At 38.2% G+C, this 26,537-nt stretch overlaps 1 protein-coding gene across 10 annotated transcripts in view; it reads left to right on the forward strand.

Moving 5' to 3' along the window:
- The window catches only part of DOCK10 (dedicator of cytokinesis 10), a 122,038-nt gene that overhangs the window by 57,770 nt on the left and 37,731 nt on the right, over positions 1-26,537 (forward strand). For all 10 annotated transcript variants that reach the window (XM_027650610.1, XM_027650611.1, XM_027650607.1 and 7 more), the window contains exons 9-25: positions 586-671; positions 1,570-1,653; positions 2,697-2,852; positions 4,355-4,576; positions 5,312-5,434; positions 6,053-6,135; positions 12,001-12,123; positions 13,440-13,519; positions 14,583-14,770; positions 15,397-15,462; positions 16,316-16,408; positions 18,271-18,394; positions 18,547-18,668; positions 19,339-19,425; positions 19,982-20,074; positions 22,085-22,203; positions 25,031-25,100. In XM_027650610.1, coding sequence (XP_027506411.1) covers positions 586-671; positions 1,570-1,653; positions 2,697-2,852; positions 4,355-4,576; positions 5,312-5,434; positions 6,053-6,135; positions 12,001-12,123; positions 13,440-13,519; positions 14,583-14,770; positions 15,397-15,462; positions 16,316-16,408; positions 18,271-18,394; positions 18,547-18,668; positions 19,339-19,425; positions 19,982-20,074; positions 22,085-22,203; positions 25,031-25,100 — 1,919 coding nt within the window. The remainder of the gene's footprint in view (positions 1-585; positions 672-1,569; positions 1,654-2,696; positions 2,853-4,354; positions 4,577-5,311; positions 5,435-6,052; positions 6,136-12,000; positions 12,124-13,439; positions 13,520-14,582; positions 14,771-15,396; positions 15,463-16,315; positions 16,409-18,270; positions 18,395-18,546; positions 18,669-19,338; positions 19,426-19,981; positions 20,075-22,084; positions 22,204-25,030; positions 25,101-26,537) is intronic.

A 26,537-nucleotide genomic window follows, 5' to 3' on the forward strand; every position in this document is an offset into this window, starting at 1 on the left:
AGCAACTGGAATGTACTATGGAGTTAACTTGTCAAAAGGCATGATGCTTTCTTGGCAGAAGAGCCCTAAATGACTGTAATGACTTATCTCACATGAGGCTGAACTACCTCGTGAAAAGAGAGCAGTACCTGATGAGCTGAGTAAAGCACAGGGCTTGCTGTATAGTGCTGTTTTCTGGGTCCATAGATTTGCAGCTCACAGAGTCAGGACTGCATCCCTCTCATTCCCAAACCAAAATCTTTGAGTTGACATAACCCTTGGTGTTGCATCAGAAAAGAATGAGAGAGGAGAAGGTCTTTGTTGTGGGCATGAATGTTTGTCATGGATGAATGTCTTGGATGTTTCATTGAATAGAGTCAGGCCTCTTGTTTGGAAGCTTAAACATAGACTAAGTTACAGTAAGCAGCAGTGGGAAGTGGGGTTGAGGAGGACAGAAGTTTACATTAGTATCACTTCCATTTGTTAGCCTGATGAGACTAAAAGGAATGAAAAGAAATAGCATAAGAATAGGTTCTTTTTTTCTTTTAAACCCAGTGGTAATAGCAAGAATAATAAAACAATCTGTATTTTTTTCTTCTCTTCAAGACCCTGCAGAAGTTTCTGTGAATTATGATTGCTCTCAGGAAGAGACAGATTCTTCAGAGAACGCCTTGCACCCAGACTTTGCAAAAGTAATGGATATTATATTTATCTTTACAAGTTTACTGGAAAGAACTTCCTAGGTGAAAAATACCTGCCAATAGGTGATCATTAATATTATGAAAGGTTCTGAAACATAACACAGCCCATTGCAATTATTAGAGATACGACAAATGACTGGAATAACTTTCTTTCTGAACAAATTATTGTTTTGTGTAAGTGAGAAAATCTTCACTAGATGTAAAGAGGTGCTTCACAGAGAAGTTCGATTTAGACCTGTGAAGTCAGTAAGGGTCTGGTCCCTGCAGTTATCTGTGAAATATTGCTCGTCTTAAATGCACTTCAGAAGAGATTGGCCCTTGGAGAGTCAAGATTTCCCGTGTGACTAGCAAAGAAACAAGCTCTGAACTGCTCATTGCCTTCTGTAACTTCATTGAAAGGCACATGTACTGTCAGGGGAGGCATTTTGTCCTCTGGATCTCATAAACTGCTTCATGTGGATGAGATAATTGTAGACAGTGCTAAGAAGCTTTTTAATGAAAAGCTAGTTTGGAAATGCTTCACTGCTCCCCCTTCTACCCTCCCCTGGCACAAGTGTTTTTCTGTGGGGCATGTTGCTGGGGGTTTTTTCCCTTCAACTTGCAAATCTCTAAAATAATTTTGGTGCACAGATCCACCATTCTGACCTTTTACCCAATGGATAGCATACACGAACATGCATGAAATTGAATTATTTATTTGATCTATTTTGGGATTTCTTAGAAGTATCATGACCTGAAAATCCCTACTTCACAGGCAAAGAGTGCTTCAACTGCTGCAGAAGTGGGAAGTGTTGTTACAAGTGAAACATTGATTGTTCATTTAGAAGTCTAACAACTCTATGGATTTCTGTTCTTGTGCAGAAAACTAATTTATTATCTGTCACCACAGTATATCACAGAAACAGAAGAAACAGTGAAAGCTTCTCGAAATACAGAGCGACTAAACCTTTTCTCTTTGGATCCTGATATAGCAGTAAGCGATTTTTAATTTATTTTTTTTTCAAATTCTTCAAACTTTTAAAGTACAGGTGGTCTGAGCTAACTGGGTTAGCTAAGTCACCAGAGTGGATTGTAGTTCAACAAGCAACTGGGTATACCCAGGACTTCAACTTTGAATGGAGAGGGAAGCTGTCTCCAGTCCATAAAGATTTCTGTGTAGACTCTACACATATTTGTTTGCAGAGTGATCGAGGATGGCAGTGACCTCTGGAAGTCATCTAGTCCAGTTGAGCTAAGCTTTGAATTAGCTTAAAACAAGCATTAAAGCAAACTGAAAATATTACAAGATCAGAACCTTCTCTAAGACTGGCAGTGTTACAAGAACAGTGTTCTTACTGTTATTCTTTACATGGAATTTGATTACACAAACATAAATTGATATAAAAACAAGTAGGAAGGTACAGATGAAGGTATGCGTAATGTTTAGTGTTGGGATTCAAAGAACATTATTTTTTGCACTGAATGTAATTAAATGGAAATTTTATTTTAGTTGAAAAGAAGGCTTAAGTAACAATGGGATCACTATATATTCAAACTTGAACCTGTTATCAATAAACTGTAACACCATTATTAAAAAATATTTATTGAATTGAAATAGTGGTGTGGTATATAAGTAAGGGTAAAGGACTGGAGAGGTCTGAAATCTCATTCTAAAATTTGATTTTAAGAGTCTGAAAATAGGAGGATGTTTAAGCTATATGAAGAAATTAAGAGCTAAAGTTTCAGAAACAGTAAGTAAACAAGAAAAACATCTGTTCTAAAATTAGAAGAAACCTAATTTTAATTCCTAATTCTGCCTCTGACATTATTTATGTCCTCAGGCAATCTTTTTGGTTTGCTTCCTAATCTATAAATTGGAAATAACACTCATTTACTATAGTAATATGAAGAGACCAGAAATGACTTTTTGAGGTTTTCAGATGCTTCAGTGATTGTCTAGACCTTTTTGAAAAGCTTGCTTAGTTTTGGAATACAATGCCTTTTCCAGTGTATAACAAATTGGCCAACTTATTTCAGGCATTGAATCCTCAGAAAAAGGAGTTTCCGGGGACAAACTTGGTGATAAAGCCATTTGAAGAAAAGCCTGCAAAGAGGATCCTGATAACTTGCAAATCCCTCAGTTTGAATCTCCAGGCCTGTGTTACTGAAAATGAAAATGATCCTTCAACCAATGTAAGCTTTTCTTATTTCCCTATGATTTTTCTCTTTCCTTTTTTTTTTTTTTTTCTCTCTTTCTGTGCTCTTATTACTTTGGAAAGAGAAGAGGAAGGGAAATCTCTATCACACACACGCAGTGCATCCACTCCTCCTCCCCTGACTATCCCTTTGGATTGAATAATGAAACTGATTAACTTTTCATTAGGCATTTTGATTTAGATTGCAGACTTTTAACTACATTTCAGTGGACAATTAAAAATCATTGAGGGTTCTTAACAATTGCTATAAGAAAAACAAGTTTAAACTGCCAAGACCTATCTATCAGTGGCTGGTGAACTGGAGATTTTTTTTTTTCAGAGAGAGACCAGGAATGAAGCAGATTAAGTTACAGAAGAAAAGACAAAGTAGAAAGGACAGGATGCTCGTCTAGTGGAAAAATCCTGCTAAAAACAGGACAAAACAGAAAATTTTGCTTATTCTTACTGTAAGATAAAAGGACAGGGGAAAATGAGATGTAGATATCAGTCTATAGCTTTTAGTTCTCCTCTGAAGCAGGAAAATTTTGAGACATGAATGTCCTGGCAACTCAGCTTTCATATTACATATGAGACATTGATTTGTTTGTTGATTTGTTTGTTTTTCATTTGAAGATGACCTCTACAGCGAGTCCCTATTCAGCATGTTGTGATCAATATCTTTTTTTGGCAGGCTGGAATAACTGTTTAAATAAAGTCATGGTAACTGTATCAAGGGCATGTAATATCCAGTACAGAGGCTGAAAAGGCATAAAACATTGTACCTGCTACACCTTGTTTTTTATCTCCAAAGTTCTAAGATTCTACCTTCTGGACAACTCAGGTGGTGTTATTCTGAGCCTGATGTATTCCCTCAGAACCACGAATGCTCTTTGGAGGTTACTCTCAGTCATAGGACTGAATGCCCTGGTACTATGCCATAGAATAAGTGGGCACTGTCAGAGTGGTTTGAATGCTCTCGGCTTCCCAGCAAAATGGAACATGTGTTTCCCACAGGATAATACACCCACGTTTTTGTGTTGAGCCAGTAAACATTTTTCATCTACTTACGTTTGTCATCTTTGTGCCTCATTCCTGACGATCCCTAGAAAGCCCACCCTCACTCTTCCTTCTTTTATAATGACTCTGAATCTACATTTTAAAAATCCTGTAATGTGTTTTCTGGAGCTGTATTAATTTATTCTAATAATTAATTATCTGTTACAAATACATTTGGTTTTGATTCTGTAAGTTTCTAAACATGTCCATTCCTATTCTGGCACCCTGTTAACAAACTATCTTTAAAAGCCCCTAAAATCACATGATTGGAAACTAATTTGGGGGGGGGGGGGGGGGGTGAGCCTGTGTTTTTAATGCATCTCGTAATTTGTAAATAATATTTATTTGCTTTCTTTTTTTCTAGTTGCGGAAACCCATTAAAAGCTAGACTTTACCCCCATCCTCTTAGTTACCACTGTATTATGTTTCTGGTATTTTCTCCAGGTAGAGCCTTTCTTTGTGAGCGTGGCACTGTATGATGTCAGGGATGGCAGGAAGATCTCTGCTGATTTTCACGTGGATTTGAACCACCCCCTCGTCAGACAGATGATTTCAGGTTCCTCCTGTTCATTAGAAAATGGCACAGTTGAAAACATAGACTCAAATGAAATGGAAGAACCACAGGTCAAAGGGTTCCCAGAAGAATGGCTGAAATACCCCAAACAGGTATTCCCCATGTGACTTGCATGACTTAGTGACTCGTGTGACTTATTTTAGTTCTGTAGCATTCATTTTCATTGGAGAATTTTTGTATACTACCAGTGGTTCTTGTTTTCAAGAAAATTCTTTTTGTGTGTCAGTAGTACTTGTATACAGATGCTTAATTTCTGAGCTGCCTGTATAGACTTTAAGACTATTTACAGTCAAAACTTTGATAGAAGTTAGTGTCTCATTTGAAGAAACCACCCATATTTCCTGTGCTCTTTGGGTCCATTTGCTGTCCTCTCCTAACCAGTCAAACAAAATCACAACTTAAAACAACACCAAGATACTGCATTAATCTGAAAGTGCTTCCACATTCTCACTGCTGTAAGCTGTATGCTGAAACACTAGGTATTACCTTTTTTTCTCCCTTTCATTACCCTGAGGTATGACTGATTTAGGGTAGCTTTTAAGTACTGTCCAAGAGGAACAGTTAGGTCAGGCAGTGCTAACATGGTCACACTGCCTTTTGACTTGAGTCAGTCTGTTTGCAAAGTGCTGCATGAGCACAAGGTTACTTCAGCACTAGCACAAAGATTTTATTTTCTCTCTGGCTGTATTGAATATGTAGAGATAATAATCCTTAATAATGCCTTCTGAATTTGGTTTGTTATTGTTTCCATCAACAGGGAGCACTGGCAATATTTCATTTCTTCAGTATTGCTGTAAGTTTTTAACTGTTTCCCCTTTTATCCACAGGCTCTTTTCTCCATAAGTAATCCTCATTCTGAGATCGTACTAGTGGCAAAAATAGAAAAGGTGCTTACAGGAAACATTGCCAGCAGTGCTGAACCTTACATTAAGAATCCTGATTCTTTTAAGGTAATGTAACAGGAACATCACTTCCTCCTTTGTAAGCTGCAGCATGTTGGAAGCTGAAGGCGTTCCAAATTGTGCTGATGAATCTCAGCAGTGTGTGTCTGCTGAACAGGACAAGCTCCCAGGAGGCCCACGCTTCAGAAAGCAAATGTCCAAGTTCCATTGACTAAATGAATGAAGGACCATTTTGTCTGCAACGTGCAAATACATTCACTGTACATTGCTATGCCAGTTATGACTTAGCAGAGAGGTATTCTTTTTCAGCAATCTTTTATGAGCTAGGGAACTTGGTACACGTGCAAAACTGGGGTAGGCACCTGTTTGTCTCTGAGAGCAGGCACTGCACCTGCATTGGGTACATCACAGAAAACTGGAATAACAACTTTAATGCAGTTCTGACTAAGGGAGTGGTGACAGGGTTTAGTTTGTCAGCAGCATCATCATATTTGTCTTGTTTTGTCTTTGCTGTGCACTCAGAACCTTTGTTGTGGGCAGTACCAGGCCAAATTATTTTAGGGACACTATAGCCTCTTCAGCAGAGGAGTACCAGGATATACTCTGTGCAGCATTTCAGATGTTAGAATGATATTGATGAAATAATTTACATTTCCTTTTTCGCAGTGTGCACAGAAGGTGTTAAAATCCAATAAGCAGTTCTGCAGCAAGCTGGGGAAATACCGTATGCCATTTGCTTGGTCAGTGAGGTATGTATTTGCTCTTTTCATGATTTTATAAGCATCTTATAGCTTTTTCTGTTCCTGGACTTCTGTCCTTTTGTTCTTTTTCACTTTTTCTGCCTGAAGCTAGCAAAGCTTTCTTTCTGGTCCAGACCCCAGAAGATCCTGCAGCTTTATTATTTCATTGCCCTATTTTTCTCACAGCTAAACATCAGTTACTTTCTCATTAAATGTTACTGTGGGGGAATCTTTTCTTCAGGTATGTAGTGAAGTTGTCAGGGAGTAGCAAAGGTAGCTGACAGAATACCAATTTATTGTGAGCTCCACATTCATTGAGTACTAAAAATTACCAAAGAGATTTCAAAGTCACAGTTCTCACAAGAATTTCCTGCAAAGATAATTATGGTCTGAAATATAGTTGCAGTGGCTACCCAGAAAGTAGGTGCCCAGGTGTGAAGCTCTGTTGTGGTTATGATGCTTGTCAAGTTTTAAGAAAAATCTAACCAAGGATTTGAAGTGCCTTGGGGGTGATATTGAGGGATTGTGGTTCAGGTAGTCTCGCATTTTTCATGGTTAATAGGTGATGGAGAATTTGTATTTTCTTGTTTGGCAGGTCAGTTGGGTTTTATGTCAGGTCAGTGACATAACTGACAGTAATGAATTTTTGTTCTTCCTCTCTCTCTCCTCCTGTGTAATTTCTTGCTGGTCTCACCTCAATATTGAGGCACCCCTGTGCCTTTTGATCACCTTTTACCAAATATGCATGTGTATGTGACTCAAGCTCTACCAGGGGAGGTTTAGGTTAGATGTTAGGAAGAAATTCTTTACAGAGAGGGTTATTAGGCATTGGAATGGCCTACCCAGAGAGGTGGTGGATTCACCATCCCTGGGGGTTTTTAAAGAGATTGGACGTGGCCCTTAGTGCCATGATATAGTAATTGGAGTTGGATCAGGGGTTGGACTTGATGATCTTGGAGGTCTTTTCCAACCCAATCTATTCTATGATTCTATGCCTTTTTTTCTGTTTGTTCTCCCTTCAAATTTCCATGTAATTCCTTTTGCTCTCCTCTCCCTTTTTTCCTTCTCAGTCTTCTGTAATTTCTTCAACTTATTGCTGCCCTGGGATGAGAAAGCTCCCTGACTGAGACACTCCTTTGTGTCCCTGTGACAGCTCTCCCTTCTTTCTGCCATGCACAGAGCAGGGACTATAAATTTTTATATTCCCTATAAAAAGGAAATCTGTCAATTGCCAAGTGAAAACATTCCTTTTCCTCTGTGGCTTCTGTTCTCACAGTAGCAGGCCAGATGGAGAGCTGCCTGAAGTTGTAGGGAGAAAGAAAGAGCAAGTGCTAGGTGAAAAAGTCGTGTTGTGGCATCACCCATGACTATGAGAGAGAGCTCTGTGTGCCTCTGGTGTGGAGTGTGGAGCACCAGGATTGCACAGATTCCCATGACGTGTGTGTGGGAAAGCTTGTGATTTTAGGATATGGTGCTTAGATTGCAAAGAGGAAGACATGCTGTGAGGTATGGCCATTTGAAGAGTTCATTTATTTTTTATTGACATACTTTTTTGTCGATATCCAGTTAGATAGGAGAGGTAAGTGCATGCTTGCTCAAGAGAAAGGCAGATAATGTGTTCTGGTCTGTCATCGCAAGCTCAAGGATACTCATAAATATTTACTACTGTGTAGCCAAAGGACCATTCATCAAAATCATATTGATGAGTTGACAGAGCCACTTTCACCTTGTAATGGACTGTAAAATGGCAAGAGGTGCAGGCTTGGCACCAGACTGACTTAAGACTTCTTATTGACTCTGTCCTCCCTGCCTGTGGTCTGTGGTGATGTCCTGCAGCTTGGTCCTTACTGTACCTATCTTTAGGTATGATGATTTTAACTAGTTTAGGGTCTGGCTAGCCACTCGTGCATGTGGAAAAGGCTAGAACATTCTTTCACACCTTCAGCAAATCTTGCCGAGAATAAAATACAGAAAGGTTTTCTTCTCATTTTGAAAGAAGTGCATTTTCCTTTTATAGGATTCTCCAAGTGTCAATCCCTAGTTGTCTGTAGAATTGTAGCTGCAGGTGTGCATTTGCTCTGCCTAAGGGAAGACTTAACAGAGATGAGTGAAGTTCTGCTGCTCTCCCTGCGAGGTGGATAGCACCATAAATGCCCATCTAACTAGGGTGCACTGAGAGAATTCAAATTCCACACTCATTTACATCTACTTGTGTATTAACATTGCTCAGAACTGACTTTGGTAAAAGAAAAGTATAATTTGGCCCTATAAAATCTATTTCTATTTTCAGAACTTGAAAATAGAAGTTTCCACATGAGGCTATCGCACTACAGGGGAAAAAACAGTTTGGCTGTGATAAATAGCAAAACCCTGGTTTGGAAATGTGTTTTCCAGCTAGTTCATTCTGGCATTAACCACACTCCTGTTTTTGTGTGGAAATTTTCCCTCCTTTAAAGCATTACAGATGGCCACAGAGTGATTTTTATGTATACATTCAGCAAGCCAAAATCTTGACAGTTGAGTATTGTGCATGAGACTGAAACTCTTAATTAGCTCATGTGGCACCAGTTTGTTAGCATTGCTCAAAGGTATGACTCAGGGTTCTTCTCTGATTTCTCACTGGAGTTGGTGGTATCTGGCGTCTGTGTTCTCTTGCAGGTATAATTACAGTATGTGTTAGAATTACAGTGTGTCAGAGCCTCATATTCCTGCCAGAACTGCCAAAGTTTGCAAATATGTACCTGAGATACATATTGTAGATGTGGGGGGAAGTTTCATTCACTGAGATTAGTTTTTTACACTTTTATTCCTTCAAACCTTCTCCACCCTCGTAAACATCATGTTTTAGAGCCTAATATTTGAATCCTTCAGTAGCTTGTGCAGCTGCTGATTCGGTTCTCAGCTGGTGTGGGTTGATGTAGCTGAAGGCAGTGAGGCTGCATTGATTTCCAGTAGCTGCAGATCTCACACCGAATGTCTAACCCTGGTGGTGAGCAATTTTTCCACAAACCATAAACCACTACTTCAAAAGTACTTTTTGTGGTGTTAAATTATGAACAATGTATTGGTAATCTGTGCTCAAAGAATTTTTAGGATTGTCGATTATCAGCTAACAATGTCAGAAGAGTAGAATCATATAAACACTTTAAGTACTGAGATGATGTTTCAGTTTCTTTACTGTAATCTATTAATTTGTTTTCCCCTACATTACCACCCTTAGAATCTCTCCAAGATTTTATTTGTGTGAAATTTTTCTTATTTAAATATCTCTAGTAAATAAGTACCTGACAGTAAGGCATTGTTACTCTCTTAGACAAATATTGGACTCCTGGACTGTAGCAGTTTCTAATGCATTTCCTTTTTTTGGTGTGACAGTTGTCATTCTCAAATGCTTTCAGTATGTTCACTGTGACTTGCTCCACATGCAAGGATCTAGCAAAACATGGGCTTGTGGTTATTTAGCTGCAGATGTAACACATTCAGTACTTGCTGCTCTGGCAATTCTTCAGTTTTAACAAACCCAGGCAATGGAGACACCAGTACAGTTTGACCAGCAGAAAGTCATCTAATTCTTCTCTGCATAAAATACAGCTTTTTAAGGAGGGTTATGTTGTTTTCCATGCACATCTAAGTTGCTCATGTAGTAGTAAGAACTTAGATGGAGTATTGTTTGCAAATTGGAGAGATGGAAATACTTCCCTGTTTTGTAGTGGTTTCATGACCTTAATTTTGTCCTGGGTGCATTATTTAGGCTGGAATATGCTGCTGAACTGATGAGGAGCAGTTCTAGAGGTAAAGCATATGATACCCGGGGAGCACTGATGATGAAGAGCAAAAGTTGTAGGCAGAATGACTCTGTTAAGCCCTTCTGACTCCAAACCAGTGTGGCCAGAAAGGAGTGGATGATCGTGGAATGCTTTGGGTCAGAAGAGACCTTAAAGATCATGAAGCTGTGTCCTTGAGCCTCCTGAAAGGCAGTGCTCAGTACCACTGATCCAGAGTGAGCTACTTTCAGCTTTTTTTCCCTTTTACGCTAACATCCTCAGCCCTTCCTTGGTGAGTGCCCCTGCACCCTGCTGTGCTGAGCAGTGGTTTGCTTGGTGTCAGAGCCTGTCCTGGAATTAGTTAATAAGCTCCAGCAGAGCCTGGGTTTGCTCAACATCACACTGCAGAGTCCAGTGGCACAGCGGAAATCACTCACCGAATGTTTTAGTCTTCTCTGTTAGTCTGGAGGTGGAGACAGTGCTGAGTCCAAGAAACATCATAGTGTCACCAATACTCTAATAATTATTAAAGCTTATCTTTTTTCTTTCCTTTTTTTCCTTTTTTTTTTTTTTTGACAGCAGTTTGATAGGATTTGTAAAGTCAGTGGTGGCTGCCAGAAATTAGGTCTGGTTTCTCATTAATAACTTAAGATCTTTGACACAGAGTGTTGGTGTGGACCTTATTTCCCTCTAATAGCTGGAGGAAAAAATCTGATAGAGTTGATTATTCTCTACAGTTGCAAAAATAATGAAATAGGGGTGCTTCTCTCAATTAAGATACAGTGCATTTATACTTACACTTGGAATCCTCTTCCAAAGGTTTGCTCTATTATTTTGCATCTGGCAACAATTTGTCCTGGCATCAATTCTTCTCACTGGCAGTGGAACAGAGAAGTAAATTAAGGAAGCAAGATTGGCCAAATGATTCACAGAACAGCACTTAGTGTCAAGAACATTTTACTTTTGTTAAGCAATGTTTTTTCATACTACAGTTGAATCCAAGGTTCGTTAATTTGGATAGCTGTTACATTATGCGGTCCAGCCAGCATGTGTGATACTTGGGGATATACAAAGGGCACTGGAATGTCTTAATTAAATCTTGAAAGTGTCAGTGAGCACGAATGGAAATATCTGGAAATGTTTTCCTGTGCACACAACAGCTGATATTTATTGTTCTCAGTTAAAGATTTTTAACACTTCATTTGGCACTTTGTAGCTTGTTCACCAAGTATTCAGTTGGTGCTCCACAAACCTGTTTTGTGAAGAAAAGCTAAGCTGCAGTGAGTTGGTATCTTGCTCCTGGAGGGCACAGGACAGAATTAATGCATAGGAACATTCATTGAGGTCTCTAACCTGGTTCTGCAAAAGCATTTCTTTGTGTGGTAAGATATGGTGGTTGGGATTTGACAGCTTGCTGTGATTTCTCTTATTTAAAATTGTAATGATTTTCCTTGGATAATAACTTCTTGGACAAAGCTACCTATTGAAGTTACGAATTCTTCAAAATGCTTCCTAGAAATGAGGAGTCAGGCTCTTTGTTGAAGTGAGGAGTCATGTCCTTGATGGGTGGGAAGGATGGTGAGGTACCATCAGGTGCAGGGTCCTGGCTCTCAGCCGAGGCTGGTCTCTCTGGGCTGCAGAAGGCAGCCTTGCAGCCAGGCCCATGGAGGGCTAGTTGGGAGCAGAGAGCTGTCTCCAGTGAGGAGCTGTGTGCTTCCAGCTTTCCAAAGTGAGACTAAGCTATAGAAGAGGGGGGAAAGTGGTGAATGTGGAGCTAGATAGTGATCTGTGCCAGCACTAAACCCCAGCGACTCCTGACTGTGAGCAGTGCCACTGCACTGGGGTCAGTGGGGACTCTCTGCATCACGTGAGATCAAACCAGGTCTCAAGCCTTTGCAGGGCTGGGACTGCACATGGAAGTAAACTGAAATTATCTGTGCTCCTGCAAATATACAGCTCAGCAGAGCTTCCTTGTGTGAAGATCTGCAGGGAGCCCTTGAATTTGTGTAAGAATTCATGTCATAACCTCGTTAAAAGATTACATGACAGTTTCAAATGTTCAAACATATGGGTGAGTGCTTATGAACATGTCATTTTTCTTTCTTTATAGACCAGTGTTTAAAGATAATCAGGGAAATGTTGACAGAGACTCGCGATTCTCACCTTTATTCAGGCAAGAAAGTAATAAGATTTCCATGGAAGATTTGATGAAACTAATAGCAGAATACAGAAGGTAAGGAAAAATGTTTAATTTGCTTTAAAAAAGAATAAAAGCTTTATAAAGCAGTGCAGAATAATTTTCTTTTTTTTTTTCTTCATGTAACACAGAGTGCCAAAATGGCCATATTAAATTATTTTAAATTAGTGTTTTTCACATTAAGCTATTACCTGCCAAAGGGTGCTTTAGGTTGGACTTTCCAGGAAAACTGAAACGTCATTTGGCACATTAATAAATGCTAGTATAAGCTAAAGATAGTGTTTCCTTAAATTAGCTTCTGTCAGGGGAGATGCAGGTGAAGTAACCAAGAAGGGAACATTATCTCAGGGAAAAAAAAAAAAAATGAAGAATATAGAAAAAAGGAGAGAGAGAAATTAAAAACATTCTTTATAGGTTTCCCCACTACCTATTCTTTATAGGTTTTCCCACTCCTTGCTTTTGTTTTTTTGAGTCTCTATGACAAACTGAAGAGTGGACATTGAAAGGAAAACCATCTGCAAATGTTTGACAGTGTGTAAATCAGTGAACAGCAGCTTGGCTGTATAGTCTTCCACGCAGGTATAAATCAGTTTAATCCTAGAACAGAGCCTATGTTTATACTGGATAAGTGACATGAGAATTGAACCATGAATTCCTTCTTGTCCCTTCTACTCTAAATGTACCTAAAAATGAATTAATCTAAACAACTTCTGTTCCATTTGTATTAAAAAGATCACAGAAAGATTGAATGTCAGCTACAGGGAATGGATCAAGTCCACAACTTGCCATGCCATCTTACTGGTCAGGAAACTTTACTGAAGTTCTCTCTGCCCTTAGTAGTCACCACTGCTGTGTTTGTCTCTCTAAAGCATCTCCTAATAAGAGAAATTTAGCATCATGGTTTTGGCACTTCTCAAATTTCTTGGGCACAAGGAATACATCTTGCTCTCTTATCATGGCACTTGCAGAAGCCCTGTTGCTGTGGGCTCCTCTCATCCCAGTGCTCATTGAATTCTTTTAGGGAACATTTGATTCAGATTTTAGAAAGAAAAAGTAGGTGAGTTAATTCTGTAAGGTTCGGTTCACCAGTTTCTTCCTCTTCTACAAAATAATATTGCTTGCAAAGAGAAGGCAGGAATGAGAACAAGGAAAAAAAATTCACAAAAAATCATATTTCTTTTCTGCTGTTACATTTGATTTTAATTTAATAGCCAATAGATGTACATAAAATGCATTTAATATATATTTATATCTTAAATCAGGGTCTGGTTTTCGTTTTAGATCAATTCCTGTGATGGTTCTCATCTCCATTGTTCTAATTTTCTGAAATGTTTTCATTTCTGTCCTTGCAGAGCAGAGAAGATTAGCAAAATACAGACCATACCTGGCTGTTTGGAGATTGCAGTTGATTGTGTTCCTTTGGAACATCCAAGTATGATTCCACTTTAAAATTAATTATTGTAATTAAACAGGACATTTCATAGGCTTTCTGTATATAATTGCTGCCTCGAGACAGGTCTGGTAGAAGTGCCTGTTGAGTAGAAAAATGTGTGCAGAGGATTGTTCTTGATTTTTTTTTTTTCATTTAATTACACATTGTTTGTTTTATTTTGTACCTGTTTTCAGTGCCTGTGAAAGAGAGGAAAGAGAAACCACGCTACTCTAGGTGGCACAGAGTTGCTTCTCCCCAGCCTGCTTGGGCTGCAGAGTGCCTGCATTATCCTGCAACGGGCAATTTCCTCCTGTGCTAGTTTAGAAGGAAGTAAAATTTGACAGAAGGAAGTAAAATAGGGTTTGAGGAAGGAATCTGTATGCAGGGCTGTCAAGTGCCTTTTCCCAACAATAGCTCAGGACAACCCTAAGTTGGTGACCCCCTCAGCTGCTTTTGCTGAAACAGCCCTTGAGTTCTCCCTGAAGTTTAAATGTCTCAGTGATTTAATGGGAGAGGCAGAGAGAGTGTTCTCTGTCCATTTTCAATCTCTCCCAATCTGAGTGATGGGGTGCTTATTTTCATCTTCTGTTTCTGGATCTAATTTCAGGTGTCCCAATTGCGTCATATATTTAATCTAGTTCTGCACTACTTGTTTCTTCATTTTATTTACTATGTTATTAGATAACAGAAAAACTCGAATGAGATCTTGAACTGTAAAATTAATTAGAAGCAGCATCACTTCAGTATATTCTGTTGAAACTGTTCATATACCAGTTGGGCTGTTATGCCATTAAATGTCATCAAATACTGTGTTGTCAAAAGAGGCTTCCAATGCTGTACTGCTTAACTCAAGTGAGATAAACCATTTAAGGATGATATATTGCAATTGTTCTGAGGTAACATATAAATTTAAGGCATGATTTGACCTGTTGCATCTCATCATTACTCATTCCTTGCAAGTTAAGGCAGGATTTTGCATGTTCCATATCAATATTACTTATTAGTAGTAAGACTGTAAAAACAAACATAATATGTGATGGTTCTCTTTTCTGTTCTTTTGAAGACTGTGTAACTTCATCCTTTATTCCAATCAAACCATTTCATAATATAAAGGAGTATCAACCTACAGTGGAAGTTGAGGAGTTTGTGCAGGAATCAACAAAATATTCTCGACCTTACAGAGTGTACAAGAACCAAATATACATATATCCAAAACACCTCAAGTATGATAGCCAAAAACACTTCAACAAGGTACAGTATGTGACTAATTCAGGCCAACAGTGGGTAGTAGGGTACTGCATGAGCTTTTGTTAGAATGAAGGGGTACTTATAAAAGAGGGGAAAATAGTGATTTCACTCACCTGGCTTTTCACCTCTTTCAGTTTTTGCAATCATAAAACACAGTACAATTTTAAGTAATTGAATCTGGGTTAATTTTAAATTGTATCAGTGATTCAGAGAGAGATCATGTGGTAATACTTTTTTCACAATTTTCAGAAGGACTTTATTTTAATGAAATAATGTGTGCAGATAAAATTAATCTGGCTAATATTTGTAGTTCTTAAGTGAAACCTGAGTACTACTTATATTTTCATGGTGGTTGAAAAATAATTAAGGACAAGACATAGGTAAGTGCTGGTCACTTAATAATCTGCTTCTACACAGTCATTTTGAGGTCTGGCTTGCATTTTGCCAGTTCTTCTTGGAGATATTATTTCTAGTGACACCACTGTGACTTAAAGGCATTATAAATATTGATCACCATCTGCATTTTTATCCTAGATTTTGAAAAGACCTAATTTCAGCTCATAGTTTGCCTGAGTTTTTATGGGTATCCCCTTTCTGATCTAAGCTTTAATGCATTCCTGTCTTTCCAGGCGAGGAATATAACAGTGTGCATTGAATTTAAAAGCTCTGATGAAGAAGGAGCAAAGCCACTAAAGGTGAGCTACAAGAGTATATTCAGAGGATGCTGTTTCTGAGGACATTACTTACAAAACCCAGGAATAAGGGCTATACTGATGGAAACAGTTAGAGTGAATGTTGTTGTATATCCCTCTGCGTCTGTACTGTGGTTCTGTTAGATCCCAGCTTGACATGGTGATTCCAGCTTACAGTGGCACTTTGCAGTGCCAGCTTTCTGACTGGTGGAGGGCAAAGAAGATGATATTAGAAAAATGAACCTTTTTTTACAGTGCAGCTTGCTTATTCTAGAGTTTAGCATTTGTCATACAGTTCTCACTGAGCTCAGGCCACTAGATTGGAAAGAGTGAAGCACAAACTTAGAAGGCCCTTAGACTTAATTCTTAACTTCTGCTATTGCCCAAGAGCTATTGCGTAGTATAGTTGTAGTCTTAATTTCCCCACCAATAAATAAAATTGCCATTACTCAGTAATCAAGAGCTCCCAGACAGACTCTGCCAGAAAGGAGATTGTTAACTGGGATAGCTTTTATAACATTGAAAAGTCAGTAAGGGCACTGTATTGTGTATTGAACTGCATAAACATGAAATAGCTTTTATAAAGGTTTTTGCAGAAAACTCTGATAACAGCAAAAAAGAAGTCTAATGAGTCTGCATTGCTTAATTGAGCATAGGGTAATTTTCACAGAATCAATGGACTTTTACTGGAAGTATGTATAAAAAGTCCAGGTTTGATCACTTAAAACGTTCCTTTTAATATTTGATCAAAGTAACAATCAATCTTTCATGACATTGTTTTCAATGTGCATGCATATTAGATATATACCGAGACTAGTATCTTCACAATGTAATTAAAGCATGTTCCTTTTATCAGTGCATTTATGGGAAGCCAGGTGGATCATTATTTACAACATCAGCCTACACCTCTGTGCTACATCATTCCCAGAATCCTGATTTCTATGATGAGGTCAGTCTGCTTTTCCTTTCATTAAATGTCTGCCAGTCCTTATGTTTGCTAATGAGACAGAAAAATATCTGTAAAGAATGCTTTGTTACAACTGCTTGTGTGTGTGGATGGGCCTGTTATGTAGATTGACATGCAGTCTCACATTTTGTTTTCTTTTCTTAAATCAACTCAGTGAATCATTCCTTTTGTAAGATGTTCTGAGTACAGTTAAGATGCTGTAGAATTAATTAGGAACAGTCCAGCTCTCTAAAATGCACGTCTGGATTGCATTAAGGGTCCAGCTGCATCTCTGAATTTAATGGAAACAGTAAACATTATGATGAAATGTGGAGCCAAGTGTCAGAACAAATCCCTCTCTGAGATATAAGATCTGCATTGGGGCATTTTTGTTGATCCAGTGGTCTGAACAGAATGTACAGTGACGTGTAGTGGCTGCAGCAAGTCATTTAGCTGGTGCTTTTGAGGGTAGAGCTATAGAATAGAGTCCATATGTTGACCTTTGCCAAATGTTAGTCACACATGCACCTTTATGTTTCACCAACACCAAGTATTGATTCCCCAGGCTTTCTGCAGGTGAACTTAATTTCACCCTTAGAGTGACTAGTGTGTTTGATGGCCTGTGAATGTTATGTGTCTGTCCTGGGTTTTCCACTACTGCTTTATGTGTAGTGATAAGACTGGCAAACAGCATAGTGTATATAGCCAGCCTTTTCCAAATTTTTCTTGGAAAAACTTCCCTTTTCAGTAAAAATTTACTTTGATAAAATGGCAGAGCCAAGATCAGCAGGTAATGTACAACTACATGTGATGTATCAATTGTAAGATTCATGTTTGGGGACTGAGTGAAACTTAAAGCATTACATTTTCAAGATCTTGAACTCCTTGTAAATCCTTTACAAGACATACCATGGGGTTTAAGACATCTGAAGGTGCCCTTCATGTGATGCTGGTGAGCCATTTGGTTTGGGCAGATTACTTTCAACTGGAACAAAGAGCTGAATTCAGATGTTAATAGCCAGTTTGGCTGGAAGAGATGTGCACCTGTCCTAGATGTCCCTAGTACAGCAAGTGCAGTCTTTAAAAGAATGTAGTATGTTAAGAAAAAGTTATCTTGATCTCCATGTCTGAGTGCCCATTTCATATGTATGTTTATGGTATTAGATTCTTACCCATAAGCTGATTCAACACTGGAAGCATTTGTCAACAATTTCTAACCCTTACTCTGGCTTGGATAAACTTCATCATAGCTCACAAGGGCAAAGGGTCATTTTTATTAGTTCCTATGGTAACATTTTTGATTACTTTGTATTTTTATTCAAATAGATTAATAATCCCTCAAGTCTAGTAGGTAGGGATTCATGGATGGTGTGATACAGGGTTTAAGACTGAGCAGAAATCATAAATAAAAGTTTCTTTCCTTGTCAACCTTTATTACTTGGTCTTTGCCATGAAATGATGATGAAGGAGTAGCAGAAATGTCATTTGTGTTTTCAGATGGTCATCCTGAAAATATGAGCATGGTGATGGCTATTTGTGACTGCTGGAGTGCAGGTGGTCACTTCTAAGCAGGGTCCATCACTCTTTAGTTCTGTCCTTATTCATATTACACTCTTTCATCATAAATGAAAATATTCATCCACAAGACAAAGTAGAAAAAAACTGTTTAAAGTAAAAGTGATAAATGATCATCCTAAAAAATTTCCTTGAGAGAACATTTTTTACCATGGGACAAACATTACCCAGTTAAGGCAGGCTGTACTTAGACCTCTGCGTAGAGAGAGATGTCACTCATTTAGCCCATCTCTGATGCCTGGTTTAATCAATTTTTAAACTAAAGTGAGGTGTAACATTTTACATTTCAGGTGAAAATTGAACTTCCCACTCAACTCCATAAGAAACACCACATTCTGTTTTCATTTTATCATGTCACCTGTGACATAAATGCAAAAGCTAATGCCAAAAAGAAAGAGGCTCTGGAAACACCAGGTACCTGTAGTAGAATTACTTTCAATTATAAATATAAATTATGTACATTCAAATAAGGATTGCAAAATTTTTGCCTGGATATTATTGTCTTCCTTTGAACTTTAGAAGCTCATTTTTTCCAAAGAGTCATGTTTATTTGTTCTTGTGCACAGTGGGATATGCTTGGCTTCCTTTGTTGAAAGATGCCCAGTTAGCTTCCCAAGAACACAACGTACCAGTGGCAAGCAGTCTGCCTCCCAATTACTTGAGCCTTCAAGAACCAACTAGTGGAAAGGTATTAATTCATCCTTCCCTATTATTCAAATGGTGCAGAGCATTTATTTTCACATGTTTTACATGAGATCAGATTTACTGGTAAGTGTAAACAGTAAGTAGGGTATCTGTCTTAGAATATTCATTTGCATATCTCTGAGTATAGGAACTAATATATGTAGCAGTGGACTGAGTGGCATATGTTGCTGATTCACAGGTGTGTATGGGAAAAGTGTATTTTACAGCTATGTGTTCTACAGTGTTATACCTAAGTTCTCCCAAATGTAAATCAGAGTGGTCAGAAAGAACTGTCTTTCCAAACTCCAGCCATATGACATTTATTCTCCAGCTGATGTGATCCACATTTGTGATTCATTCTCCAGTTTTGTGGTGTGATATCATATTTTCCCGCTAATCCTGCCCAGCTTGGATTATTTCTGCCTCCTTGTGTTTGTTTTACTATTGTCATGAGGACAGGGTGGGGCAGTGATCTGGTCCCTTGAATGAGGGACAAGCATTGGGCTTGTGTTAAAAAGTGGGTTTGTATTGCAGTAATTCTGTGTTTGTGAAAGCACAGTAGCCAGTACAGTTCATGCACACTCGTGTGCAAAACTATGCACTGAGAAGCTGATGCAAACTTGAATAAGTAGGAAATAGGTGGGAAAATGTTATTTTTGGTTTTGTTTTAATAGCAGATCGGCTGTGATGTAAAATGGGTAGATAATGGGAAACCACTTTTCAAAGTCTCTACTCTTGTTGTATCAACAGTAAATACTCAGGTAAGCCAACCTTCCTCTTAGCTCTATTATCTGCTTACAGATAGAATGACAAGGAATAAAGTGGCAAGGAATGTCTGAAAGGTGTTCTAAAATCTTGTGTGAATTTGTTTCTATAACATTTAAAGGTTATTTCAATGTAGAAGAGTGAGATACCAATGATGGAATACACATTTTAAGGAAAAATAAAAATTGCTTAAGGTCATACCAACAGAAAAATGGCGGAATATTAGTTTAAATAGCAAGAAAATAAATTGTGAGCACCAGAAAGAAAAAAGATTCTGGCCTTTGGAATTCCTTAAATTGTGAGGGAAAAAGTAATCACTGACAACAGTGAAAAAAGAGTGGTCAAAGCACCTAGAAACAATTTGTATATAGCAAGCTGTGCTGGGCAATGGCTTGGACTAAATAAGTTGATTTTCCTTCAGTGCTTCACTTCAGTGGTGGGGGCATGGGTGTGTTGTTCATGGGTATCACAGATGATTGCTGTAATCAATTTCTGGTGCTGAATTCTAATCTTTGCTATAACACACATTAATGTGAATGTTTATCATTTTAGGATCCATACCTGAATAACTTTTTCCATCAGTGCCAGGAAAGGGAAAAGGATCTATCTCAACCTCCTACCTCAAACTTTGTCTATTCTTGTAAGGTAAAGTAACCTATAGCGTGAAGTGCACCATACAACTGTATTTAGGGCTTTCTCTCAACTCACCCATCACTGCACAGCTCTAAACAGGCTCACCAGGAGGCAGTGGGTCAGTGACAGCTCTGGTTTAATGTATTTGAATTGACAGATGCATTTCTGATCACGGAGCTGCCTCCTATCCGTTCTCATTTAGAGCACAGCTGCAGCTGCCCCACCAGCTTTGATAATCCAGCCTATGCCAAACCTCAGATCCTGTTAAAGGATAATGTAATGTTGCTCTAGGAATGAATGGGAAAAGAAGTTATAGTCTGTAGAGCTGCAATATTCCTGCTAATCCTCTCTTACCTTAAACAAATTCTTTCCTTACCTTCTCTAAAAACCTGGATGCTATCCAAAGGACTGCTCAGGGTATTTTGTGTGTATAAATCAAGGGTTCTTGTTGCCTGTCAAGTTCTGAAATCAGAAGGAACATACCCTTTCTGCAAAGATGAAGCGAATAAGCAAGAGCTGCATAAAATGTTCCTGTATACAATAGAGGTCAAAAGCTGTGAGAAAGGAGGAATATGACAAGCAAATTAGAAAAGCAGCACGTAAAAGTAGGGCCATGATTCTTTGCCTGTTCATGAGTGCTGAAATTCAGAATTCTTGCTCTCCAATATGCTTACAGAACTTTGACAGGCAGATAAGCAAGAAAACTGAAGGGTAGATGTGACACTGTTCCATCTCTGAACTGTGACTCTGAAACATCATGCATATACATTTTTTTATATTTCCTTTTAGCAGTCTGTAAAATTTAATAAGTGTTTTGGGGTTTAGATGTTACCATCATGTAGATGCTTTCCCCCTTTCCTTAATTGTTCATATTTTCCTGTTTGAGTGTACCTTAATCAAATATAAGCTGCGTGGGAAGAGATTTTTGCTTTAATAAATAAATAATAAATTCCAATAAATTGTGGTCATTCTCTGGGCAAATCCATAAGGGTGGCCACTACTTTTGTTGGTAGATGCAGGTAGACCTGAAAGGAGTGACTTTGTTTTCAAATACTGTCCTGATGTAAAGAAATTATTAAGGAGCATGTTCACAAATCAAAGCATCAGTGTTATTTAGAGGTTATAGCTCTACAGAATGAAGTCCTTAATTAATTTCTGGGAAACCATTGAGCATATTAGACAAAGTTTAGGAATCCACAAAAGCTTTACAACTTTCTAGACAGTAAGTTGGTTACCTAAACTACCAGAATTGCACTGTTCTTTATTTGCTGTTTGCAATTAACCTAATTTCAGTAATTTTTATAAGAAATTAAATACAATCTTGTATGCAACAAGGGATCAACTATACAATATAACCAGAGACTAAGTAATCTTCCCCAGAGTATTTTGCTTTTATTTATAAATCACTAATACCTTTGTTAGAAGTTCTGGAATTATTTGGAAATGACTGAAATAAAAACCCAGGAGAAATTCAAAGGAGGGTTTTGGTTTTTTTAATTAAAATCTCAATATCTTTCTTGAATAGAGAAGATAACATAATGTTAGTCCAGTCAGGTTAGCTTGTTAATACTACTTTTTACCACTGTGCTTTTAACAGGAGTGTTTTAGCCACAACAAGTTCAGTTTATCAGATCTCTGCATAAAAAAAAATGAGTTCTCATGAAGATAGGAAATGTATGTGTTTGAAAATAGTAATTAACTTATTACCCTGAGATACTTATCCTTAGTGAAATAAGAAAATTGATTTGGGTTTCTCTCTTTTCTCTTCTTTTGCCCTTAAGTCAGGGAAGAAAAAAATACTGGAATTCTGAAATTTGGGCAATACCTACAGTTGCATTGATGATCACATTTAAAACAAAGCTCATTGGGAACCAGTTCTCAACTCAGTTGACCTGTTTTCCTACTGCTACACCAGTGCATGTACTGCACTTTACCTGCCAAAGCAGGAAAGCTTCATGGCAGTTGTCAGCTTTCATTGCCTATATTGGAAGTCTCTCATTTTCTTTCTTATATCCCTTACAGAATTTGCTGAGGATTGAGAAGATCCATGTAATTATGAATTTTCTTCCTATAGTTCTGAATCAGCTCTTCTGGGTTTTGGTGCAAAACAGTGATGATGAAATTACAACAGCTGTGACCAGGTATCTGAATATTTCTTTCTTCACTCAAGTATGCAAATATAGATGTCAGTCCAGTTATAGCTGCTCTATGACATTTAGACTTCAGTAGGTGAGAATGCCTGCTTGCCCCTTAACACAGTGCTCTGCAAATAATGCATGTGGCTGACTGTGGTACCAGTCAGGAAATCCTTGACCATGGTGGACACATTTCTCTAACCAGAGGCAATTGTAGGTAAAGTTCTCATTTCTAAGGAGCTAAGTGCTTCCTGACAAAACTGGTTTTCAACTTTGGTTTATGTTTGGTTCTGAGGATGTGGCATTCAGCATAGAAAGAGCTTAGCCTATTGCTGCATCTAATACAGAGTCAAAACAACCAGACCACACTGTTCCAGGGCATTTTTTAATTAGAATATATCAGCAATAACTGAAAAGCAATAGAAGCATTTTCCAGTGAGCGGGCAAACAACTGGAATGATTTGCTGAGCCTCTCACCCCTCACATAATGAAATTGTCTTTATTGATACTGTTAATCAGGGTAGTGGGGGAAAAAAAAATACTAGAGAGATTATTATTGGTCTCTGCAGGAGGGCAGAAAGTTGCCTTCCATTTATTTTTGGCCATAATGTTGTTTTGGTTGTACTTCTGCCAGTAGCTAAACATGGGGACTACAATACTACTAGTAGGAAAAAATTACAACTGTCCCTGCAACCCCATTAGACTAATCTGTTGTCAGTATACTTTGTTTTCTTCCACAGGCTGTGCTTCGGAGTTAGTTCCTGAAGAAAGATTAATTAAGAAAACTTAAAGGAGCAAGGAAGCAGAATTCCCCATCTTAGCCTTGAAAAACTAGTTTCAATATGCTTTATCAAAGGATTGTGGCATTTTTCAGGGCGAAGTCCAGTTTAACAACAGCTAGGAGCTAGGATTCTAAGAACCTTTCCCGGTAAATGTGTGTCATTTCATCAGTGCACACTGTTTTCAAGGGAGAGAGGCCATCAGACCCCCTTCGTGGCCAACAAATCAACTGATGTTTAGGCTAGAGAGAATGAAGATTTTAGTCCCAGGCTACAATTTCAATGTCAGTTAACTGACCAGAAAAATGCTGTAGAAGGAGCAACTGTTTAAACTATAGTTTTAAAGATTAGATGGAAAAATGGAATGATGTTAATTTTTTCAAGCTTTGGATTTTGACTGTACACTCCCTGGCCAAAAAAAAAAAAAAAAAAAAAAAAAAGAGAAAAACCAAGCCCAAAAACAGAAAGGAGAAGGATCTCAGTGTCTTTTGCTTGCATGCATGGTAGGTTTTGTGCTGATAGGACTGATGTCAATGGCAATATGCATGTCTGCTGTGTGTGTCATTCATTGACGTGTCCTATATATACCCACAGTGATTTTGTTCTGAATAGCTTGAAGCAGCTTGTGTTGAACTTATTAAAAGCAACAACAACAGAATGAGAGCATAAATTGGCTTATGTGTGGGGCAGAAAACATTCCTTTTATACTCTTATTGTTATTTACTTGTCTGGGGGCCCAGTTGTGTCATCATTTCTCTGTCACATCTTTGCCAGAACTCATTTCAGTTTCAAAGCAGAATGAAGGCTGAAGGATTGAAGTGGACACAGTTAATTCTGTCATAGCTTTTGTGTTTTGCTACAAGTTTTACTTCTACTAACAGCAAGAAATTAGATATATTAAAAATACTGACTTAAAGAGAATTATAAAACTTTTGATTCCAGTAGTAATTGCCAGGAATCACTCAAGTCACCAAGCTAGTCAAAAGGGGTATTTGTATGTGGACCACAGTCAGGCATATTAATAATCTATTTTAGTCACACAGTTACTATGCATACCCCTCAGTTCGAGATATGGTTCACTAATATTTGACATTTGAGTATCATGAACTGTTTCCTAGCCATCCTTTTAACGTAAAAATTAGATTATAAAAGAGTCTTTTCTATATTAAGTACCCTGAAAAAATGAGATCCCAATAATCAAAAGGAAATTATGGTCGAGTTGAAGAAGACTTCTTGCCCAGACTTGTTTTTTCTGAAGCAGGATGATCTCAAACAAAGATGACCCAGGTACAAATTGAAGAAGAAACTTTGCTGAAGTGCTTGGTCTCAGGTAGTGCCATGTCTGCTCTTAGTAGGAGCTCAGGTTTTGGGAGTGAGTGCTGGCATGACCCAGGCAATTTTCTTCCCTGTTGCAGATTCTCAAACTGATCTGCAGATGCTCAAAACATCTATGGTCACACTCAGTGTCCAGCCTCTCCGTGCTGTGCAGTAACAAGAGGATGCTTAGCTCAACCTTTTGTACTGGGACTGGGTCCAACAGTGCAGGAGAGGGGCCTGCTTGGGCTTCAGCCCAGGCTTGTGTTTGTTTTTGATGAACAATGACATCATATGCAAAATATCAGAGAATTTACAGAATTAAAAAGATCTGAGAGAACCTAACAAGTAGCATTCCCAGAGAAAGGTGCTCTTGCCTCTCTGTTTCACTAACATGCTCTAATTTTTGTTATTCCTAAGTATCCAAGGTGTGTATAAGCTTTAGTTGATTAACATTTTCTTTTTGTTGTGATGACAGTACATTATCCTTAAAACTGGGTGCATTTTGTTTGGCCAATGCATATGTAACAGCACAATCCATGCAAGTGGAGAGCCCAAGGAATGACTGATTTTTTTCTCAGTGGACAGTTTCTGTACATGCCATTCATCATTTGGATCACATCCCTCATGGATTGTTTTACCTGAGCTTACAGTAACAGGACAATGTGATGCACCAGGTGGATTTTCTCTGTCTCATGACACAAAACAGCTCAATTTTTTTTCTTTTTTTTATCTTGCAGAGTTCTTACCAACATTGTTGCTAAGTGCCATGAAGAACAATTAGACAACTGCATCAATTCTTATGTGACGGTATGGTTGCTGTTGTAGTGTTAACTATTGGGGGGTGGAGGGGTTTGGTGGTTTTGTGCATTTTTTTCCTATTTATTGATTGTACTTGTTTGTAGCTCTTTCTGCATTTGCATCGTAACTTTCTGCCACTAGTGACTGTGTGACTGTAGTGAGGAAACTAACTTAAAAACTGTTCCTTTGAGGAGAATGAGGAATTGCTCAGGTCTCCTCTGCCTGGTGCAACTTTTTTTTCCATCAGATACCGAAGTCGAGCAAGCATGGGAGCAGGAAGTTGCAGTGCACTCAACTGATAACTAGAACTTACATTTTAGAAGCAAAACCTGGTGCAAATGCACTGCCACTGAACTGCTAGGAGTGTAACCTTAGTGTCAGTCTTCGTGAAATGATACTAAACTGAGACTTTTCCACCATGCAGGGTTTGAGAAGGAAGGAAGGGGGAAATAACTACATGAAAGATCATGAAACTTCAGCCAGATAGATACTAGCAAGAGATATTTAATGCAGCACTCCTCTTGACTGTGATGAGATTTATCACTATGAAGTATCTGGCCATCTATATTATGTAGGTACAGAGCTACCTTCATTGCAGTTGAAAAGGGTCCACAAGTAATTTTTATGAACAAGGTACTTCTTGGTGCCTTTCATGGTTGCAAGGTGGCTGCATGTCTCTTAGGAACCTATAGCTTTTTAACTTGTGATTATGAAGTAATGATTTTAGTTTCAAGATCCCATGTTTTTACATTTGCTCTTGTACCTGAATTCTTTTCTCATCTGTGGAGTTCAGATTCTCATAAGTTTTCCCTGTTTTCTTAGCTTTTTTTCATCCATTATTGTTTTGAAGAATAGGATATATTTAGAATATATATGGTTATGTTCTGTGTAGGGAGTTTGGTTCTGGACAAGCTGTAGTATAACTTAAAATAACAAAGGAGTGACCTCTTTAAAGATGATCTTGTTTTCTGTATCAGTTGAATATCCATTAAATGAGTATGAATAATGCTGTTGGCCAGTAACTTTCTCATCATCAGTACATTTGGGTAACAGCTTTATAAGCTGAGAATTTTATGAAGCAGCGTGTTTTTAAGTAGAAGCATACATTAACTCCTGTTACTGGCACAGGCAGAAAAATCCATCGGCACTTAAGGGTGTTACACTTATTTTTTCCCTTCACTTGTCTGTATTCTTTTCTCTCACTTTCAGTTGCAGGGGAGAGGGCTGGAAAATTTTATTGTAGTCATACTAGATGAATCAGTAATGAGAAAGTTGTAAAATCTCTGATTATTATGTTTATTAACTTATTTGTGTATTTCAAATAGCAACATAGAGGAGAATTGCAGGTTGTTAGAAGAATTGAAGTAGATATTGCTTTCGCTTTGTCTCTTGACCTGCTCTGGTCAGTGATGACAGAACTAATGGAGGTTATGATAACAATGAGAA

Source organism: Corapipo altera, unplaced genomic scaffold, assembly GCF_003945725.1.
Source record: "Corapipo altera isolate COAL_440 unplaced genomic scaffold, ASM394572v1 54, whole genome shotgun sequence".
Lineage (NCBI taxonomy): Eukaryota > Metazoa > Chordata > Aves > Passeriformes > Pipridae > Corapipo > Corapipo altera.